This window comes from Cibotium barometz, chromosome 34 (assembly GCF_041138505.1).
Source record: "Cibotium barometz isolate CiBa-2024 chromosome 34, ASM4113850v1, whole genome shotgun sequence".
Lineage (NCBI taxonomy): Eukaryota > Viridiplantae > Streptophyta > Polypodiopsida > Cyatheales > Cibotiaceae > Cibotium > Cibotium barometz.
Window position 1 is genome coordinate 33,519,378 of NC_141079.1, and position 21,826 is coordinate 33,541,203.

Sequence of the window (21,826 nt, forward strand, 5' to 3'; positions counted from 1 at the left end):
AACAACCTTGTGTCTTCACCCTCCTCTTGTCTGGCTCACAGGGCAAGTCGACCAGCTATGGAAGACTGTTTATTGCAGTCGACTAGCCCTCAGCAACCACAGAAGGATGTGACCAGCAACACACAAACCTACAAGCTCCCGGATGTCCATATGGTAGCGACCAGCTTGTTCTCTTTGTTTTTATCCCTTGTCTTGCATCTGTCCAGGCTGTAAAACCAGTCGTTCAGCAGTAGAAGTGCAACACGCGGAAGCTCTGGGTGTCTTCTTTCAGCCCTAAACACCACTGGAAACCATCTAATGTAAAGCGCAAACATGAAGAGAGAGTAGAGAGAGATGTGTCCTGGAAATTCAGTATATTACTATAGTAGAAAAAGGTACTCTTCTTCTGCCCTAGGCTGTCTTCATATGATAAACACCAAAATCTTGGTCCCTACTTGGACCCCTAAAGACCGAATCCCTAGAGGATTGAATCACCCTACACAATGAGCTCCTACGCCTTTTATAGACCTTTGGACACTTGGACTGCAGCAATCGGTCAGCCGACAAACCCTTTTTCTCCATAAATCCTGGTCGGCCACTAGAAATGTTGGAGCGCTGAAGCTGATATAGCCGACTCCCACTGTGATGCAGCCGACAGAGCCTGTGTGCAGCCGAGAGAGCCTTCCTTCTCTTCCATGCCTTGCTCCAAGTCCAACACTGGCCCATCTGCACTTCGTGCTCCAAATCCCTAGCTCTAATGGACTTTTTCTGGTTACCTCTACTGGAGCGTCCTCAAAACTCAAGGCATTGGATCCAAGTTCAAGAGGATGAATTCCTTGCAGAATTGAAAGAGTGGGAGGATCGTGATTTGAAGGAACACTCGGTGCTTGTGCGGACCATTACAAAGGAGGTCTTACCGGTTGTGCAAACTCTTGCCAATGCTAGAGGATCTCTATGCTCGAGATTCCTCGATGAGAGCAGTTACTCTGCAAGGGCAACTCTACAGTTTGGTATTTTTTGTTGGTAGTTTGATGCATTCGTTTTTAATGAAGGCCAAGGTTATACATGACCAGTTTACTGGCAATGGGTGCTGCCTTGTCCTCTGCTCAGTTGATTGCACTTATCCTCGCAAAAACAATTTACGATGTGGTTTCTAGGGCTTTGCGGTGCCAGGCCATAGAAAGCAAGTTGGATTTTGATGACCTCAGCTCTTTTCTCTTGGAAGAAGAGTCTGTCCTCGTTTCACAAGGTAAGGAAAGATATCTCTTAATAGTCAGGAACAGGCACTTGCTACAATGCAGAAGAAAGGTCAGAGTCGTTGCTACTCGTGTGGGAAGAAAGGACATTTGTCTAAAGATTGCTTGCCAAAGAAGGACAAGGGCAAGGGCAAGGGCATGTCTTCATCCCAGAAAAAAGGCAAAGACAGGACACGGAATAGTGATTCAGATGCTTCTAGTGACTCATCTAGGAATTCTAGGGTGCTTCCGGCCCAAGAGGACCAGGATGGTGTTCTCTAGTTATATAGATAGTTTCCCCCCATGTGCTTCTAGCCAAAGGAGACTTGCTTCTAGCCAAAGGAGACTTGTGGGCGGGATATTGGGTTGTTAGCTTTTTTTGGTGCATGGGAATCGTGAGTCAGAGTTTCAAGCATGAAGAATATGGTAGGACAAGGGCAACTTTGGGAGCTATGAACTAGCTGTGTTCCAAGTTCATTGCTTGGTGTAGCAGAGATTATAGACACGATGTGTTCTGAGTTCATTGTTCAAGGTTTTGGGTTGTGATGTGTTCATAGTTCATTGTTGGGGGATTATGGGTGTGGTTTGTCTATGAGCTCATCATTCTTCATACTTGGAGCTCACTGCACATTTGTGTGGGAATTCAAATCCAAGTAGATTTTTGTGCTGTTCAGGGTGGCATTTTATTTCGAGGAGTCGGGTTAGTAGGTGCTCTGTTCGAGGTGTATCCAATACTGCACGATAGTAGAGTGTGCATGGTTCCATCTTCATCACCTTGTGTTCTTGAGACTTTTGCACATTATGAGTTGCAGAGTGGGTGTAAGAATTTTGTGTATCTCTTTGTGTGGGAAGTGGTCCTTATATTGGCTTCAATGTATTTTATCTCACGTTTACTAGTCGTGGGTTGATTTAATGCTCTTGGTGGCGAGCTTCATGATGCTAGTCGGCCATCTACATGGCCTCCTTAATAAAGGCCTCTTCTCAGCACTTGTTTATCATTTATTTCGTTAAGCACATTGTAATGCCCAGTTTGTTGGCTGTCACCATTATAAGCCTCTTGCTAATCAATCAAGTGATCTTGTCCATAATCTCTGTCTCTCTTCTCTCTCTCTGTCTCTCTTTGCCTCTTCCTTTGTATACTTCTCTGTGTGCATACTCCAACACTTCTCCCTCTCATTAGCTTCTTCTCGATCAACCTTTTGTGAGAGAAAGCCATCCGATGAAGGCTATCTTCTTCTTGCCTCCATCTAGGCAAAGGAAGCTCTATCATCACCCCCTTAGCAAAGGAAGCAGTTTAGCATGACAATAGAGTGAGGACGCAATGGAGTAGTTAGCACACCCACACGAGAAGTTATATTACTGCTCCACAACAAAGTACCAAACGACATATGATTTGGCAACGTCTTAGGCAAGCTCTTTATTTGGATATATTTGGTGTCGCTGATGAGGACTAGCCTAGGGCATAGCTTCATTTTTTTGTCCATCCTCCAAGCTATTCAGATCACCCAATATTACTTGGTGTTGATTAAACAACCACAATGGTGGTATGTAGTGCCAAGTGGGCTCACCACCAATATTAGTAAGAAAGGGACCATGCTCGGGAAGGCCTCCCGACGCTTCCGCATGCTATGTAAGTCACCTTGAAGCTTTCCGACTAACCACGGAGTATATGAATGATATCGAGCCAGATGCTCTGGATGGACTTTGTTGGCAAGGGGAGTTTGCTTTATTCAATGGCTTTGTTGCATTGAGCTCTCGAGATGTGCCACGTAGCAATATTGCTGCAAATCTCCCATCTATGGCAAGAACGTGGACTCCAGTGACTAGTAGATACTGGTGGGATTGGGACTGCACAAATACAAGGTGAAGGGCTACTCCCCTGTCCTCCTCCCATGTCATGATGGTTGCGGCCTCGATGGCCCAAGCAATTGTTCCCCACGTAATAGTGCGGGTCGGTGCCTGGTTTATAGGGAAATGGAGAGGATCCCATGCCAAAACTGCTGAGCCTTTGGTCAATCCTAAAGATACTGACTTTGGGACTCTTGGGGATGGCCATATCTTGAACATAATGCTAAGTGGCCAACCAAGTCAAGGCCGACTCTGTCCCGACTCTAGATCCCTGTAAGGCCTTGACTTGGGCCTCTAGGGGATGTAGTATCTAGTCAATACTATGCATAATGGAGTTGATAGTTATATAGTCTTGTGGGTTGACTACCATGAGTATATAACATGCACGTTCTTAAAAGGTGCATGCTTGGATTCATCTAGGTATATGTAAGCCAATCTCCAAGTGACCTAGTGGAACCCGTGCTCAAATCTTCCACGATATGTGTGGGTGAGCCCCAAGCATGTGACCACTGGGGAGGCGGACGAGAGGATTCTAGATCAGATGCTGTTGGAGACACTCCTTGGAGGGTACTAAAGTTGATAGCTCTAGGACCAACCTGAGATGATCCCAAGCATGGCAAATTTGTCCTTAAATGTTGGGCTAAAGCCACGAGCCTGCATCTCTCTGAAAATCCATCTTGTGCTTTGAGGCCAAGGGCCTCCAAGAATTAGAGTGCGGGTGGAGATCCTAGCCAAGGCGGCTCACCACCCGAAAGAAGGTCTCGAACAATCAGTTTGCCCAAAAGGACTTGGCTCAGAATGGCGGGATAGATGATGCCCAGGTTCCCTTTGTGTCACGGCTAAAAGATCATTGTCTAGGCCTCTTGTCGTCATTGCCAGCCCATAGAAAGTTGTAGATCAACTGCTAAACTTGACCTATACAAGCTTGGGAGAAGGCCCAGTAGTAGGAGGTGATGTATTGCATGGTGGCAAGAAGAACTTGGTTCGTCACCACAACCCCGCTAGCTAAAAGAAGCTTAGTTGAACTCCGATACAACAATTTCTTTCAAATGCTCATAACTTAGAAGAAGAGGGGTTAGCTGTTGCTCAAGGGAGATTTCGATACCCACATGGCATCCAACATAACGAACCTAGAGTGCCCCTCGAGATCTATTGAGAAGCCTCAACTGGATGCCAAGTCAGGGCGGACGATGAGCCGACCCAAAATCCATATAGACTTGTGCAAGTTGATCTAGGGTCTAGAGGCATGACATAAAATCTCTATCGCCTTAGCGAATTCTAAGAGGTTACCCTCATTCGTAAATAGATATGCTATTGTGGCATCGACGAACTCCAAATCAAGCAGCTCCTCTAGCACATAGATGGAAAGATGCAATCCTTGGATCCCGGTCTCCTAGGCAGAGAGAAAACTACTCATGGTCTCAACAACAAATAGGAAGAGATAAGGTGCTAGTGGGCAGCCTCGTTGGACCGAGCAACAAAGAGGAAGAGATAAGGTCCTAGTGGGCAGCCTTGTCGGGCATGGTGAGAAAGGAAAAATCTATCGCTAGTGGCTCCCTGAATAAGAACATGGTTGTGTGAAGTTGAGTTGGACCTGCTTCTCCGGAAATCCCATCCTGCCCATCATCCCCCTCCACAAAGCCCCAATCTACTCTGTCATAGGCGTTTCTTGAGATGCAAAAGGAGAACAATAAAATGCTGCTAACGTATCTTGGCCGAAGCGGTCACCTCCTAGAAAGCACAAATGATGTCTAGAATCTTCGATCTTGAACGAAACCCGTCTCTGTACAATGTCTAAAGTTAGGGAGGAAGGCCTGCAATCGTTTTTCTGGCTGATGGCCTTGGCTAAAATTTTGTAGGCAGTCCCTAAGAGGGTGATGAGGATGTCCATTGCTAAATCTCCAATCTATCACACCACCTTCCTTGGGAATGAAATGGATCAATCTTGTTGACAACCTCTCCGGCGCGGCTGTCCCGTAATCATTATCTCATTGCCGCTTTCCAAGGTAAAAAATAAGACAGCAGTGAAATAGTAGAAGTGTAGATGGGTTGGTGAATGTTTTTATATGTGAATCTATAAACTTTAGAAACTTGGGTGAATCGTTGAAATTTTCTATCTTATCTGGTAGTATGTAGTGTACTTTGGCAAATTTTTCTCAAGAATCCACTAGAAACTAGAAAAATTTGGGCAATTTTTCCTAAAAATGTTTTAGGTGAAATAGCCCGACAATATCAAAGACCCCTTAAAAATAGCCTTTGGGCTAAAAATAGTTCCTAATTTTTTCCTCCTCGAGCATTTTTTCCTAGTTAGTCATAGCCCTCGCTAGCTCCTTTGTTTTAAGGGGGTCAATAAGAAGCTAGACGCTAATTTTCCTATCGGATCTTGAGAAACCCAGACTCCCTAGGTTGCGTCCAAACTCTAGTAGATGCCAAGGGTCCTGCCTCCTAAGAGCCAAAATCAACTGCTCCCAAGCCAAGCAGTCCTCTACCAAAAACTATAGCCATGCCTCCTTTGAGCATGTCTTCTGTTGACTCTAGCATGTTAAAATCCTCATCCATACCCAAAAATCCACTTGCGGAATGGAGGCTCTGTCTGTGGTGTTCAGTGCCTATATGTTCGAAAAGCCCACACTATCCTCTTCAATCTTGATAGTCACCCATTGAGCTCGTCCAATGATAATGTTGCTTGCGTCAACTACTGTCGACAAAAGTTGCTTACTGGCAGAAATGCATACTCCACCCTGTGTCCTAGAGGGCCAAAAGAATGTGACTAGAGGACTAGAAGATACGACTCTTGCTTGCAGAATGCCCACAACGTAAGAAGGAAAATGAGAGGCAATCAAAGGTAAATTTGCATGCCGTCCTGACATACAAGGGAATACAAAGCATGGCAATAAAGAGAATGCTATAGCATGGGGACAGTTCAAAGATCAGCGCTCTCTCTTTATGTTTGATGATTGTGCCACAGCTAATTTAATTTTTGTGGAAATGTCAGTCGCTTTGGGTAATTAGATAGGGGAGGTAATCCCGATCATTGGGAAGTTATGCATACATACTTAGGGTTACCTTGATCATGAGAACTTTTTGGTTGCACCACTCGATGTAGAGCTTTCGTTGGGCATCTATGAGGAGTTGTTGGCTGTGATTCATGCCTTGACTTTTTGGAAACACTACCTTCTTGGGGAGCCTTGACTATTTGGAAACACTACCTTCTTGGGGCTGATTTTATGGTCAAGACAGATCATCAAAGCTAAGGTACTTCTTGACGCAAACAAAGCTTTTGGAGAAGCACGAGGATGGCTAACTTCTTGTCTATGTTTCATTTTCAGATTATGTATACTCCAGGAAAGAAGAATCCAAAAAGCCATACATGGATGCAATGTTAGTTGCCTCACATGGAGACTTGTCTGCCATGCATGAATTGTGTCTACCATATAGATACCAATTTTTGGCATATATGGACTGATTTAGTAGCTGGAGATGTACTCATGAAGGATAACTGCTTATGTGTTGTGTCAAACACGAGGCAAAAGGTCATTGATGAGTGCCCTGCTCCTCTGTATGCAGGAGATGGAGGTATAATGCCTACACTACACACATGATTGAGCGTTACTTCTTTTGGCCAAGAATGCGCAAAGATATAGAGGCATATGTACGTGCAAGAAAGTCAAGTTTGACAGGCAAAATGCCCCTGTTTGCTGCACAATCATTTATGCAACCTTTTGTACCATATGAATAAAAGAAAATCTTAACACCAATCTCTCTCTTCTTCTCTCTCCTTTATCTTAATTATCTCAATAATTAGCATCATTGTTCTTAATCAAGCTTAAGATTGTGGATGCAACAAAGCTTGTCTTCTGCGCATGCAACAAAGCTGGTCTTCTCGTTAGCTTTTCACTCCCAAATGGATGGGCAAAGGCTAAAAACTTAGTTATGTTGGATCTCCTCGAATGCTATGTTTTAGAGCAGAAAACGGCTTGGGAAAAGTGTTTCTCCTGCTACATGGCAGTGCCTCTTAAGTATAGGGTGGGCACTGTCCAGTCCATTAAATGGCCTCACATGGATGAGAAAGGGAGTGAGGGTGCCGACTAGGCTAGCTGGACAAGAGTTAAGGAGCAATTGGGGTCCGAGCATTGACCAACGGGCGGCCCGGTATTTAAATTGAGTGTGAACTTTAAGGTTATAAAACTTTACAAATCAAAATAAGGTTAGAAATGATGCTTACCACTTGTTCACATGTCACAAATTAGTTAGAAGACACGGCGCATAGTTCACGAGTGGGCATCCCTTGCCCGTAAACTGAACACGTCATAGCAGGTAGTCACAAGAAAACAAGTCACACAAAATCAATTTTGGAGTAAGCAGAGATGGATATATCTCCTTCTTGGAACAAGTAAATAGCACGTATAACTAAACATGAAACTGGTTCAGAGGGAAGTCTAAACTCGGATCCTTGACAGTGTGTTCCATGTCCTTGCCACACTACAAGTGATAGGAGGCGTGGGCTCTCATAGGTGACATGAGTCCTAGCCTCATTATAGGCGACACGAAGCTCCATGTCCTCCCATACCTTGGCATAATAAAATAGGAGAAGACCGCAGTGAGATGGTGACATTCCTCCCTAGCTTCTAAACAGTTGGCCTGAATGAAAACCCTCAAGATACACTTGAAGAAGTTGTGGGTAATCTTTGAAGTAGTCTTCATCAACCCATTTTGCGTCTTTAGCAAATAGTTCTTGAACCTTTTTTTTCTTGGGAAAACGATCCTTCTATTAGTTAACAAAAAAGAATAACCACACATGTGGTCTGTAATGCCATGTGGGGATCACCACCTCTATCTGTGAGAGAAAAGGGCTAGGCCGCTAGAGCCTCAAGAAAGCTTCTTGCCGCTTCTGCATGCGGTCCGAGCCAGTCTGCAACTTTCCCCACTGACCGTGAAGGGCATTGATGTCTTGATGGATTATACTCCAAAAGGCACGTATCCTGGCCTTCATGCGGATCCACTCAGTTTGAGCCCTAGAGTATGCATACTCTAAACTCTAGACTCCATCTTTCTCAATTCCGGTATCTGTAGGAGGGGAGAAGTGGTACTACACACTGAAACATGAAGAAACATAAAAAGCAGCACCTTCAGGTCGGAGGACACCATCTCCCTTGCCTGATCCCTAAGGTTCAAGCCACCCAACTCCAGAGAGAGAGAAGAGAGAGAAGAGAGAGAAGAGAGAGAGAGCTATATTAACGTCTACTAGAGGCCGAACTCGACCTATGAGACAAATCAATGTACAACTGTCAATGTCTTTTGGATGTCCAGAAAAAAAAAGAACAAAATGAACATGAAACAAACTATGAAAGTACTGAGCGAGTGGGGGGGTGTGTGATGGATGGAGTGCTACTGCTAGAGGCTCAGTATGCAACCTATATGCGCAGGGTATACAAGAATGCAATGCAGATTTGTCTAGCTTTAATCAGTACCATAATGGGCGTGTAATATGTGATACATAGGCGATGGCGAGTGGGGGGGTGTGTGATGGATGGAGTGCTACTGCTAGAGGCTCAGTATGCAACCTATATGCGCAGGGTATACAAGAATGCAATGCAGATTTGTCTAGCTTTAATCAGTACCATAATGGGCGTGTAATATGTGATACATAGGCGATGGCGAGGCAAAAATACCTCGGAGCATGATCTCCGGGTGTGAGTGTAAGTGAGGTAGCCGCTCCTGGATATGGTGCTGATGTCGAGTCCGTATCTCTGTGATCTCCCTTTGATGTACTCTGGGAGTCTGGTAGCTTGGTGCTCTCGGTCTTCGTCTGGCTCAGAGGTCCGCAGCACGCTGAAGTGTAACCCCCTCCCGTGTCAGGGTAGGCACTGGGATAGATCTCTAGAAGAAATCAGTGAGCTGGAGCTGTCGCCCACCTCTCCTTGTGGTATGAGTCCGTAGCAGTGTCTGTGGCGCTGTGTCTCTAGCAAGAATTGGCCAAATCTGCGCTGGTTTGCGGACTCCATGATCTAGCGGAGTGAGGGATGTCCACTGAAGATGGTGGTGTATCTCTCTCTAACGACACTATATGCTCTGCATCTGCATACATAATGTTCCTCACTCTCAGCCTCCTCCTGGCATAGTCTGCATATCTTCTCTGCTCTGGGGATCCGTGGTGCCCTACTTGCCTCAATCTCAAGTTGGTGTGATGACACTCTGAGCTGGCCAATCACCACTCGGGCATTGTGAGGCATGTACACATCCATGTATCCAGGTCTCTGTATGAATCCATCCGCTGAGATACGCATAAACTGATCTTCGTACGCGGCCATTTATCCTACCGAAGGACTCTATTCCTCTCATTGTGAGAGAGGCTAGATGTGTGGTGCATGTATATCATACTGGAAAGGTGGCAGGTGATCTATGTCAAGACCATGCAGAGTGAGCCACTGTATCATCATGTGAATACCATGATCTCTTATCTCCACTTTCTATGAGCTGCCTGGACGCCTCAAAAGCTCTATGTGAGAGTCGATCTGATGGCATATCTCTGATCCTTTGTATGAAGCAGATCGTCTGGAAGAGGGCCTCTACTAGCATAGGAGGTGCAGCAAACTCCGTCTGGAGGACAATGTCATGTGGGACGGAGGGTTTGTTGCGGATCATCTGTGAGCATGAGAATCTAGGGCAAGGTGCTAGGGTAAGAAATTCGTACCTCAGAAGGAAAACGCAGCTTCGTATCAGGATTCAGACCAGAGCCCATACTGCTACAGCATACATCAAAGTAGGGGTGACTAGTTTGTCGAATAACCACCCCTTCGTGTGGGGCTCCTGTAAGTGTGCATGGCGACAATGTCTCTCTAGCATGGCCAGAGCTGCATACCCTCGTGTGAGTCTATCCCTGGCGGAGTCGTAAATGTAATCCCTAGGTACACATATGAGTCTACCACCTCTATTTGTTCTCTTGCTAGTGTGAAGATGGCTTGTCGTCGAAGCGGCCCTGAGGTGTGGAAAATCATGGCCTTTGTTTTCCCAAGGTTCACTGTAAGCTCCCTCTGTGTGTAGAAGTCATCGAGTGCATGGAGATGGTGCTGTAGTCCCATCCACGACTCAGAGACCAGAATAGTATCATTTGCATATAGCATAATGTGGACTGTGGCACCTGAGATGTCTACCCCGTCCCCACCACCGTGACTAATGAAGCCAGCCAACTCATTGATGTATAGCCCAAATAGTGTAGGAGAGAGTGGGCATCCTTGCTTCACACCTATGGTGCTAGCAATAACATCAGATAGCCCCCCGGGGCATTGTATGCGCCTGAAGACCTGCTCATATAAAGCATAGATGCCTCAAACCATCTCTGATGGGATCCCTAATGACTGTAGGCGTTGGAAGAGTCTCTCTCGTGGCACCGCGTTAAATGCTTTGCGGAAATCCACAAAGTAGCAGTATAATCTCTTCTCTCGTGCCCTAGCCTGGTCAATTAGACATCTCAGAGTGAATGTATGGCTAATAGTGGAGAAAGCTCGTCGGAATCCAGCCTGCCCTGGTGCTCGTAGTCTCTCCTTCTTTGCATGCATATGAGCTCAACTCTGCCTCGAGTAGTGCGCCATAAAGTTTGGCCAATGTACGACCAATCATGATAGTCCTATAGTTGTTGGGGTCTAGCATGTCTTTCGCTTTGTGGAGAGGCACGATGGTGTGCATAGTCCACTTAGCTAGGTCCTCCACTAGTGCCCTATTAAAGAGGTGAGCAACAAAGGGTCCTAGTGTGTAAGCTGCATAAATAAGATGCTCACTCTGTATACCTGTGTGGTCAGCTGATCTCCCATGCTGTAACCGGTGGATAGCTCTGTCTACCATCGAGGCGGTAAAGAAAGTAGAGGTGGTAGGGCGGGATTCCTGTGGCTGTGGTATGGGCGACTGCTGAGGGATATGGTAGAGGCTCTTTGCATATGTGTGCCATGTGTGTGAATCCTCAATCGAGGTACGAGGGCGAGGCTCTCTCATCCTGCGCCATGCAGTGGCTGCATCTCTGCTCATGAGTAGGTGGTATATATCCCAGTATTGTGCCTCCTCATATGCACGCCTCTTACGGCGTGTGAGGATCCTCATCTGTCGGCTTGCCTATCTTTGTGTAATGGTCCCCAGTGCTCTCTGGGCATGGAGGTGTCTATATAGCTCTCTGCATTCATCATCATACCATCGATTCTGGGGCATGCTCCCAGATCTATCTGTGTGCGCAATGTGTGTATGATGGGGGAAGCTGCGGGTGGCGGCCGTATGTAGTAGAGATGACAGCTGGGTGGTGAGTGTGTCTAGAGGTGATAGGGGATCCATCTGGAATAGCCTGTCATATACATGATGCTCATATATATGGTGAGTGTGTCTAGAGGTGATAGGGGATCCATCTGGAATAGCCTGTCATATACATGATGCTCATATATGTCTGCCAAGTCATGGGTGAAGTAAAAAGTTGTATGCGATGCCTGTGTGGGCTGTGTTGGTGCTAGTGTGGAGCTCGCCAGTGACAATAAGAGGTACGTGTGATCCGTACCAATAGGACAAGGGGGGATGGTGAAAGATGTCATTGCCTGTGTGGTCTCCGTGGACCCCATGATGTAGTCCACTGTGCTACCCCTCCCCCCCCCCCCCCCCCCCCGATCGTGGAAAGCATGCCAGTGCTCTTGAATCCTGCCACTGTCTCATCCCGTTGTAAATAATGAGATGGTGTCGCGCTCCCAGCTCAAGTAAGTGATGACCATATCTGGTGTTATCCGGCCCCATGTCCTCTGACACCTTGCAAGCTCCCGCGTCCTCCACCTCGGGTGTGTGCATCACCTCGAGGTGCTCGAAATCATAAATGTCGCACTGTCGGCTCTTTGTCCGTGCATTGAAGTCCCCCATAAAGAGGACTTCCCCTAGGTTGGAGTAGGGTGTGATCTCATCTGAAAGGGCTGCATATGGTGACTCTCCCAATGGCCCTGTGTCCTCCTCCTCACCTCTACTCTCATCCTCTCCTGTCATGGCATATCTCGATCCTCTAGGAGAGAAGTAGCATAGAGCAATGTATAACACCCTGTCTGCTGAGAGCTGCAGTCTAATCCACATGTATCTAGCCTCCTGGTCACGTGCTACCACCTATAGGTCTGTAGCTCTCGCTTGAAGAGTACCGCTATACCTTCAGATCCTCTCGATGTGCTCGCCGTGTGGTCCCCTTGTATGTAAACTCCCACTGATAGTCCTCTACTTTGGGTAGCCCCCTCTCTGGGCTTTGGTGCATCTCTGTAAGTAGTATGATGTCCCGTCCCTCCATGACCTTCTCCATCCTCCCAGGTGCTCCATTGCAGTTCCAAACTGCTATGTGTATCTATGAATCTGGATCCTCCATAGCGGATGTCCCATAAGCCGCCTGGCGCTAATCGACGGGCTTGCCATCGATGATGACAGGGCCATCGCGATAGAATGCTGCTCTCTTGTCCTCTTTCCGGGCTTGTAGGACTCTCGGCATGCATGTTTTCCTGTGGTCTATTTTATCCTTGTAAGGTCATCATCCAAATAGATGGGATCTCCTTGTAATCCTCGTAGAATCACCCTCTTCCTCATGAAGGTGACCCTCTATGTCTCTCTTGCAAACTGTAGGATGAGGGCTCGCTTGCGTGTTGAGTCTTTCCCGGCTCTCCATGCTTTGGTGAAGGGGAGAGGGTCCTCTTTCCAGTAGCCGAGCTTCATGCATAGAAGCTGTCCATCTTTCTCGGGAATGGAGTCGGGTGTGTGGGCTATACCTGTGACTCGAATGTTAAGGCGGCGGCCATGCCTCATCTTCTCCTCCTTGATGGTGGTGTGAATGATTTGGTGTTCTTCCCTTTGAGTCTCCTCCCTCACTTCTTTACGGATGTTCTTCTTCACCACCTCAACCCATCCTGACTACTTGGCTTCGAGTTTTCTCTTCATGTCCTTTGTGATCTCCTTGGAGATCTCTTCGTTGATGGCCATGAGAGTGCTGTCATTGATCTCCCCTTCTTCCTTCTCGGTGTTCTTGACGGCTACCAGTTCTACTTTCAATGCACTCACCTCCTCCTTGAGTGCCGTGTTCTCTTGTTCAAGGTCCGTGACCCATGCTTCGAGGGCCATGATGTGCCAGTGTAGTTTGTTCTCCACCTCATTGAGGTTGGAATCGGATGTCTTCTTGTTCTCCTTGATTAGTGCCGTCATTGTCGTCTCGTGGGCCTCGAGCTTCTATTATTGACTCGGAGCCATTCCTCGAGAATACTTTGTAGCGCTTCCCACAGGCAGGGAGGAGAGAGAGAGAGAGAGAGAGAGAGAGAGAGAGAGAGAGAGAGAGAGTTATGTTGCTGCCTTGGGGGCCTGAGGAAGGCTGGGTGGGAAGAGACAGGCGGAGGGACTAGCGGACAGGGAGACGGGCGGGACCATTAGTTGTGAAATGGACTGCACTAGGGTTATATGGTACCATACTTCAGGTTGCAAGGCCCAAATAAGGCAAAGGTGAGCTCGATGGCCATGGGAGATGGGGGAAACTTTTACACATCCCCAGCTAAGTCTATACCATATATGGTGGTGTGCAAACCAATGCGATTTAGTCATGGTTGTGTCTCAGAGCCTCTATATATATGGGCACTTTAGGCACCATCTCTATATATAGTCCACAAGCATTTAGCCCTTGTCTTTCCCATCATATAGTCTTCTCTACAACATCTATAGACTACCATTGAAGCTCTCCATGTGCACACAATTGTTTAGTTTTCCCACCATCTGTTGTAAGTATCAAGATGCACTTCTTACATGGTATCAAAGTATCAGTTTTTGATCACCACTTCTCTGTTATTTTCCCACTGTCTAGTCCTTGAACTCCACTTTTTGGTTATTTTTCTTCTTACTAGAGTAGGAGAAATGACATCAATAAAATGTGATGCTGGTAGGAAGTTAGACAACACCAACTCTCCTCTTTGGAAGTTCAAATGACATCAATAAAATGTGATGCTGGTAGGAAGTTAGACAACACCAACTCATGGTAATTTTGTCGTCTCTTAAGCCATGGGACACGTCACACAACAATGGGGCTTGATGTGGAGCCTAAGTCAATAATGAGGCCTAACGAAACTACACCACCACCAAACCCATCACTAATGTTTTGGTTGGACACAGATACACTCTTGCTCCATTTTTACGAGTGTGATGTGTTACATGCCAACGAAAGTTGGTTGTGATTAATGCGAAGCAGACACAAAGTAATGCTAATCAAATTTGAAAATAAACAGTAAACGAGATGTGGAAGTCCTAATCTATTGTATATTCCCTAACATGAATATTGTACAACGATGATGCCAAATCTACATTATTAAGATATGATCTAGTATGCATTGCAACTTGCAAACCAGCTACAATGCATACGAAACGTTATTGCCTTGTTGTTCCCCACTATGTGTGCTCTAAGGTGCAAAAGATATGTCTTTGTGGTGATCTAGATGCCTTGATTGTTGCTTCTAGCCTACTACGATTTGCAGTCCCTGTCTTTGAATTCCCATGAATGAGCCTTGACCTTCCTTTATATAGGGATCTAACGGCAGGTTATATGCAAGCCGCTCAAAATGTCATTTAACATGTTCATATTGTGCCCAACAATTGCCCTATGCATTGGGACACACCTTGTGCGATTTCAGGCCCCAATTTGGTGGGCAACGCTACTAAATTGAATGCTTTAGAGGTGGCTACAAGGAACAAGTATGTGTGTGTGCAACTTTGCTTGGATATGCACATAACATGCCCTCGTGCTATACATGGAGCACTTGGGGACATGGTGTACCCTTGCTCCATGCTCCTTTGCTTGTCTTTTGGTCTCGTTCAATGGTAGGCACTACTCCAAACTCTGTGGCTTAACTACACTTCTACACTTCTGGGTGCCTAATGTGCTATCAAAATTATCCGAATGAAACCACATTCTCTCTCTAATATTTCATAAAACTGGTTGCAAGGAAAAAGCATGGCGAAGTGCAACTCTACTTGGGCATGCACATGACATGTCTTCATGCTCCTTTGCTTGTCTTTTGGTCTCGTTCAATGGTAGGCACTACTCCAAACTCTGTGGCGTAACTACACTTCTACACTTCTGGGTGCCTAATGTGCTATCAAAATTATCCGAATGAAACCACATTCTCTCTCTAATATTTCATAAAAGTGGTTGCAAGGAAAAAGCATGGCGAAATGCAACTCTACTTGGGCATGCACATGACATGTCTTCACGCTTTTTTTTGTACAAAAATTGAATTCTTTATATGGATTATTAAGGAATGTTTTCAATTTTTTATATAGAAAATGAATTCTATGTATATAGATTATTAATGAATTTCTTCAAATTTTTAGACAGTATTTGTTTTTAAATGGAAAATCTTGTGTCTTACATAGTGGCTCATTTTGCAGATCCATTGCTCTATAGATTCTAGGACTTCGTGTCAATGGCTCATATTCCCTAGGGTATAACAAAGAAAATAAAATTTCCTAGTTAGAAGGAAGAAAATAACTCTGATTTGTCTAGGAAAAATCCTAAGATTTTGTAGTTTCATATCAAATTTCTATAGATTATTGTCAAGAGTTCCTTGAGCATTGGACTGTTGCTAATTTTACAATATTAGTAGCAACAACCTAAAGATGATACCTACATTTTTGTGAGATCGCTATATCCTATTAATAGAGAAACCATGGTGAAAGTCTAGGGTAGAGTGAACTCACTCAAGGCTTCCATCCATCAATATCGTATTACTTGGCAATCTAAGAGCTTTCCCAATATAGCTCTCAAGAATAGACATTATTGTAGAAATTGAGTACGTAGACCTTATGGTAGGAATTAAGTACGGTATCGGCGGCTCTCTTGGGCTCAACACAATGTGTTGTTCCTTGATTATGAAGGGAATAGCTCTACCTTAATTTCCCTAAAGATTCTATAATCTAAAGTTAATTCTCAAGTTTTTTCTTGAGTTTCTAAGTTTTTAATCAAGTTTGTTCTCTAGGTTTAGAAAGCACCTGTAATTCGGGTCCACCCAACTACCGACTTTCTAGAATTTAAATCCTTTATCAATGTTGACCAGCTCCATAGACTCAGTCTAACTCCATCCAATCCCATGGGTTAGCATGCCATTGGCTTATGGAGGCGATGTGAAATGACACACACGTAATTAGAATTTCCTTTTTTATTATGTATACACACGTAAGCGAAAAAATAGAGCTCACAAACACACTCCACGGTTATACATTGTTTACACAATATGCAACCCTATCAATTAATTATGGATTAAGCTTTCATTTCAAGATAAATTTTTGAAGTCTACTCTAAGGTGAATTTCACTAGCATAAATAATAAGGTTCTACACGAGTAATTTCTCATTAGAATATACATCCTAAGGATCACATATAGGAAAGCCACTTTTATTTCATTCTTGATAATTTCTCTTTTGGTAGAGAACTAAATATTCAAGGAAAAATTATTATTATTTTTGATAGGAAAATTTAATGAATTCTTTGATGGTTGGGAGCTCTAGAAGTAGGCAAGTTTTTCTCTAGGGATTGATTTGGCCTTCTTTGACTCTTCTCTACTCCCTTTTGTCACCGGATCAAGCTTGGGTTGATGATGGATAGTGGGGCTTGCTGTGGACCCATTGGTCACTGTTGCATTGAGTAAATTGTGATTGTATGCTTGTCTCAGTCAATGATAAAATCTAGCATCTAGCTGCACTTTATGACACCCTAATTCTATTTAAAGTGATTACTAATTGCTTCCAAGGTAAGCTATGAACTAAGCATATTTAAAGCTTAGATTAGAGTTGTTTAATGATGATTATCCTCTTCTAATAAAAAAACCCACGAATTTTTCTCTAGGGAGGGGGCTTTTAATAGGCCAACTAATCCTTATGCAAGCCCAACTAGCCTTGTGCCAAGTTGCTCCATTCCATAGTTAATTTGTGGGCTCAACTAGGTAATGGTAGGCTGGATCCTGATGTTGAGTTTGGATGATTCACAACTAGTTAAAATGGTGTCTACATTAGTTAATTGTGTGCTATGGTATGCTAGACTAAGGCTTATCAATTTGCATGGGCCTGCATATACTAAAGTTAACTTGGAAATTGTACGACGACATCTCACTTTTAAAAAACAACTTACCACTTACCAGTCTTGATTTTTACCCATGGTTTTTAACTTTCCACCTAACAAATCCATCTTTGGTTTTTCATGAAACCATGGTTTTGGAACCTTAGTCCATTTAACCTTAGGAGATTTTATCAATTAATGTGCACACTCCTTGTCTAAGGTGAGTCTTTAATTATTTTCTTAGGGGTAACCATAATATTTTATGTCAGATATTTACACTAGGGTATTTGGCATATGTTGAACTCATTTTTGGGATCTTTTTAAAAATTCCCTTATCTTCATTTATTACTCATTGCTATCATGGTTGCACACACGTGTGCACATTGGCAAACAAGGCTCTTATTTAATTTTTTCTGAGATTAAGAATCTTGGCACTCTCAGTATCACTAATTTTTATACACAAAATTTATTTTAAAAATATTATACCTCAATTATTGATAATTTTTATCACTTATTCCTATTCTCTTTCTACGTCGTCATAAAATGTATTAATGCCAAAACATAATTTACGTTTTTGGATATTCTCTCTATTAAGTTGCTTCCCCTCTTTATTACCAATACTTGTCTATAAATTACCATGCAAAACCAATGTTACCAAATGTTATGTGGTAAATGTGATGGCATGTTAGTTTAGGAATGCCATCCAAGTATTTGATGCCTTATTATTTCAAGAATGCCATCCAAGTATCCCCAATAAAGACTATTAAAGGTATAAAATAGTTGTTGTGATTGCACGCTTTCATTAGTTGTTTTCATGGATGCTTGTTTGTAGTAGCCGCGTGATAATTCATATCACATCTCACTTTGGTGTGAAAGGCTTGGTAAAACCCTTTCATAAAGAGGATAAGAAAATACCATTTCGAGATGAGAGTTTGTACATTTTCATTCTTTTATACATTTTCAACATAAAGATATGCTGTCAACAGTTCGTAAAAGGTAATTTCTCATGATTCTGTCTTTATTTTGTAGGTCTTGGAATGTGATCCGGTCTCTCAACAACTTCAATGGTTGGCAATATCTCATTGGGAAAGACTTATAGACGTAGATGCCATTATTTGTTTGCGCTCTCTCAAGGAGCTTCAGTTTTTGTATTGTGGGAGCCTCCAGTCGCTACCGGAAGGAGTAGCAAGCTTGACGGGCTTGACGAGCCTCGGCTTGCCTGGGTGTCGGAGCCTCCAGTCGCTACCGGAAGGAGTAGCAAGCCTGACGGGCTTGACGAGCCTCGGCTTGCATGGGTGCGGGAGCCTCCAGTCGCTACCGGAAGGAGTAGCAAGCCTGACGGGCTTGACGAGCCTCGGCTTGTCTGGGTGTCGGAGCCTCGAGTCGCTACCGGAAGGAGTAGCAAGCCTGACGGGCTTGACGAGCCTCGGCTTGTCTGGGTGTCGGAGCCTCCAGTCGCTACCGGAAGGAGTAGCAAGCCTGACGGGCTTGACGAGCCTCGGCTTGTCTGGGTGCGGGAGCCTCCAGTCGCTACCGGAAGGAGTAGCAAGCCTGACGGGCTTGACGAGCCTCGGCTTGCCTGGGTGTCGGAGCCTCCAGTCGCTACCGGAAGGAGTAGCAAGCCTGACGGGCTCGACGAGCCTCGGCTTGTCTTGGTGTGGGAGCCTCCGGTCACTGCCTAGAAATATAGCAAGCCTCACTGGGCTGGTGGAGCTCCATCTGATGGGTTGTTGCGGCATACAAGCACTGCCGGATGGCATGTTTGGACAGCTACCATGCCTGCAGAAGCTAGGTTTGGATAGCTGTTACCTTCCTCGAAGAACTCTGGTACGCCCACGTCTCACACCCGCGTCTTCGAGCAGCAGCCCAATATTCCTTGGAGCAGCAGCACACAAAATTGGGCAACGCCCACTCTATTTTACACACCTCTTCTCCTTGCCAGATCAAATCTCCAACAAGCTGACGTCCCTCCATTTGCAATTTTGTTCCGTCGAAGTGGAGGCTTTGCCGAGCCAACTCTGTCAACTGACTGGGCTGAGGGATCTGAGGCTATTGTTTCGGGGCTGTTCTCGCCTTCCAGAAGATATCGTTCACTGCACCAGCCTGACATGGTTGCAATGTGGCGGTCGTGTCCAAACTTTACCTTCACGATTGGAGGGTTTGAAAGACACCAGGATTTATTGAATTGAGGTATTCACACGTGCGGTTGCGACAATAAATAAATAATGTAGTGTGTCGCTTTTGTTTGCAAAGAGACTGATGTACCACACATTTTCGGATGCAGCTGCTCATGGTCTCTGCACATTTTCAGTCTGGCAGCAAACGGGAGAATCCCCTATAGTGATGAGGAGACCAAACAGCGCTTTCACATGACATCTTATATGCAGATCCTTAGTAATGTCTTCCCAAATGGTATAAAGCAAAGTTTTGTGATCAAGTACTTCTTCAAACACCATGGTATGCCTAAGTCCATTGTGGGAGATAGAGATCCCAGGACTACAAGTCTCTTTTGGAGAGCTCTGTTTGACAATATGAGCACTAAGCTTGTCACATGCACGCTCGTGTCATGGCTAATTATTTGCATGAACATTCTTAATCCTTGATTAGTACAACAGTTAATTCAGCATCTAGGTCGTCATCAACATCTTTAACATAAAGGCATCAGCATTAGCATGAACATCATCAACCGCATCATCATCATCATCATCATCATCATCAACAGCATAAGGAGGGGTTTGTATGATAGCTAGCCAGGCTACCATATAGCAGTCGGTAGCCTTCTGGGGAGTCCAGGAAGCAGGCGACTTCAGTTAGTTGAAGACCACCTTCAGTTTGGACAGCATCCAGCTAAACGTAGCATTTAATGAAGATTTTAGTGAATTTTTGTCCAAAGCAACTAGCCGATAGCATCTCTATTGGCCAACATGTGTCTCAGCATAATATATAAGCATCAATCATTGTCAAGTTACTCGATCAAGTTCATTCAGCACTCATTCATCATTAGCTCAGCAGAAGATATGTAGAAGGATGAGGGGTGAACCCCTATTTTGCTGACCATAGCCCTGACACATGTACAAGCATTCATGCAACCTTTTTGTACCATATGAATAAAAGAAAATCTTGACACCAATCTCTCTTCTTCTCTCTCCTTTATCTTAATTATCTCATTAATTAGCATCATTGTTCTTAATCAAGCTTAAGACTGTGGATCGGTAGAGAAAGGCTTCTGTGCATGCAACAAAGCTGGTCATCTTGTTAGCTTTTCACTCCCAAATGGATGGGCAAAGGCCGAAAACTTAGTTATTTTGGATCTCCTCAAATGCTATGTTGTAGATTAGAAAACAGCTTGGGAAAAGTGTTTCTCGTGCTACATGGCAGTGCCCCTTAAGTATAGGGTAAGTGGCCTCACATGGATGTGAAAGGGAGTGAGGGTGCTGACTAGGCTAGCTGGACAAGAGTTAAGGAGCAACTGGGGTCCGAGCATTGACCAACGGGCGGTCTGGTATTTAAATTGAGTGTGAACTTCTAAGGTTATAAAACTTTACAAATCTAAATAAGGCTAGAAATGATGCTTACCACTTGTTCACATGCCACAAATTAGTCAGAAGACAGGGCGCATGGTTCACGAGTGGGCATCCCTTGCCCGCAACCTGGCCACGCCATAGCATGTAGTCACAAGAAAACAAGTCACACGAAATCAATTTTGGAGTAAGCAGAGATGGATATATCTCCTCTTCTTGGAACAAGTTAATAGCACGTATTCCTGAGCATAAAACTGGCTCAGAGGGAAGCCTAAACTCGGATCCTTGACAGTATGCTCCATGTCCTTGCCACACTACAAGTGACGGGAGGCGTGGGCTCTCATAGGTGACATGAGTCCTAGCCTCATTATAGGCGACACGAAGCTCCCTGTCCTCCCATACCTTGGCATAAAATAGGGGAAGACCGCAATTAGATGGTGACATTCCTCCCTAGCTTCTACAGTTGGCCTGAATGAAAAGCCTCAAGATACACTTGAAGAAGTTGTGGGTAATCTTTGAAGTAGTCTTCATCAACTCATTTTGCGTCTGTAAGCAAATAGCTCCAGAACTTTTTTTTCTCGGGAAAACGATCCTTCTATTAGTTAACAAAAAACTTGTCTCCAAGGGCTAAATACAAACACGAAGGGCTAGATACAAACCTGCCTCCCATGTACAGAGCGGGAATCAAAGAATCAAAAGGTGGAGAAAGATGCACTTCTCCTCCGGTTGGTCTGTCTATAAGGAGAAGGCTATCTCATACAAGGGGAGGAGGAGGGAATAACCACACATGTGGTCTGTAATGCCACGTGGGGATCACCACCTCTATCTGTGAGAAAAGGGCTAGGCCGCCAGAGCCTCAAGAAAGCTTCTTGTCGCTTTTGCATGCGGTCAGAGCTAGTTTGCAACTTCCCCCACTGATCCTGAAGGGTAGTGATGTCTTGATGGATTATACTCCAAAAGGCACGGATCCTAGCCTCCATGCGGATCCACTCAGTTTGAGCCCTAGAGTGTATGCATACTCTATACTCTAACTCCATCTTTCACAATTCCGATCTCTGTAGGAGGGGAAAAGTGGAACTGCACACTGAAACATGTTATTTTTCTTCTTACTAGAATAGGAGAAATGACATCAATAAAATGTGATGGTAGGTAGTTAGACAACAC

The 21,826-nt window shown here is 44.7% G+C and overlaps 2 protein-coding genes across 5 annotated transcripts in view; both read left to right on the forward strand.

Moving 5' to 3' along the window:
- LOC147618945 (disease resistance protein RML1A-like) overlaps window positions 1–20,271 on the forward strand; it is a 36,406-nt gene extending 16,135 nt beyond the window's left edge. For both annotated transcript variants that reach the window (XM_086774117.1, XM_086774116.1), the window contains exons 7-8: window positions 18,171–19,331; window positions 19,426–20,271. In XM_086774117.1, the coding sequence (XP_086630243.1) occupies window positions 18,171–19,325 (1,155 nt within the window). In that variant the 3' untranslated portion in view covers window positions 19,326–19,331; window positions 19,426–20,271. The remainder of the gene's footprint in view (window positions 1–18,170; window positions 19,332–19,425) is intronic.
- LOC147618940 (putative disease resistance protein RPP1) overlaps window positions 1–21,826 on the forward strand; it is a 160,958-nt gene that overhangs the window by 134,663 nt on the left and 4,469 nt on the right. The window contains exon 7 of one of the 3 annotated variants that reach the window (XM_086774112.1): window positions 15,480–15,554. The exons of 1 other annotated variant lie outside the window; for it this stretch is intronic. In XM_086774112.1, the coding sequence (XP_086630238.1) occupies window positions 15,480–15,539 (60 nt within the window). In that variant the 3' untranslated portion in view covers window positions 15,540–15,554. Of the gene's footprint in view, window positions 1–1,888; window positions 8,390–15,479; window positions 15,555–21,826 lie in introns of those variants that run through there. One more of the 3 variants, XM_086774110.1, reaches the window with a different exon arrangement.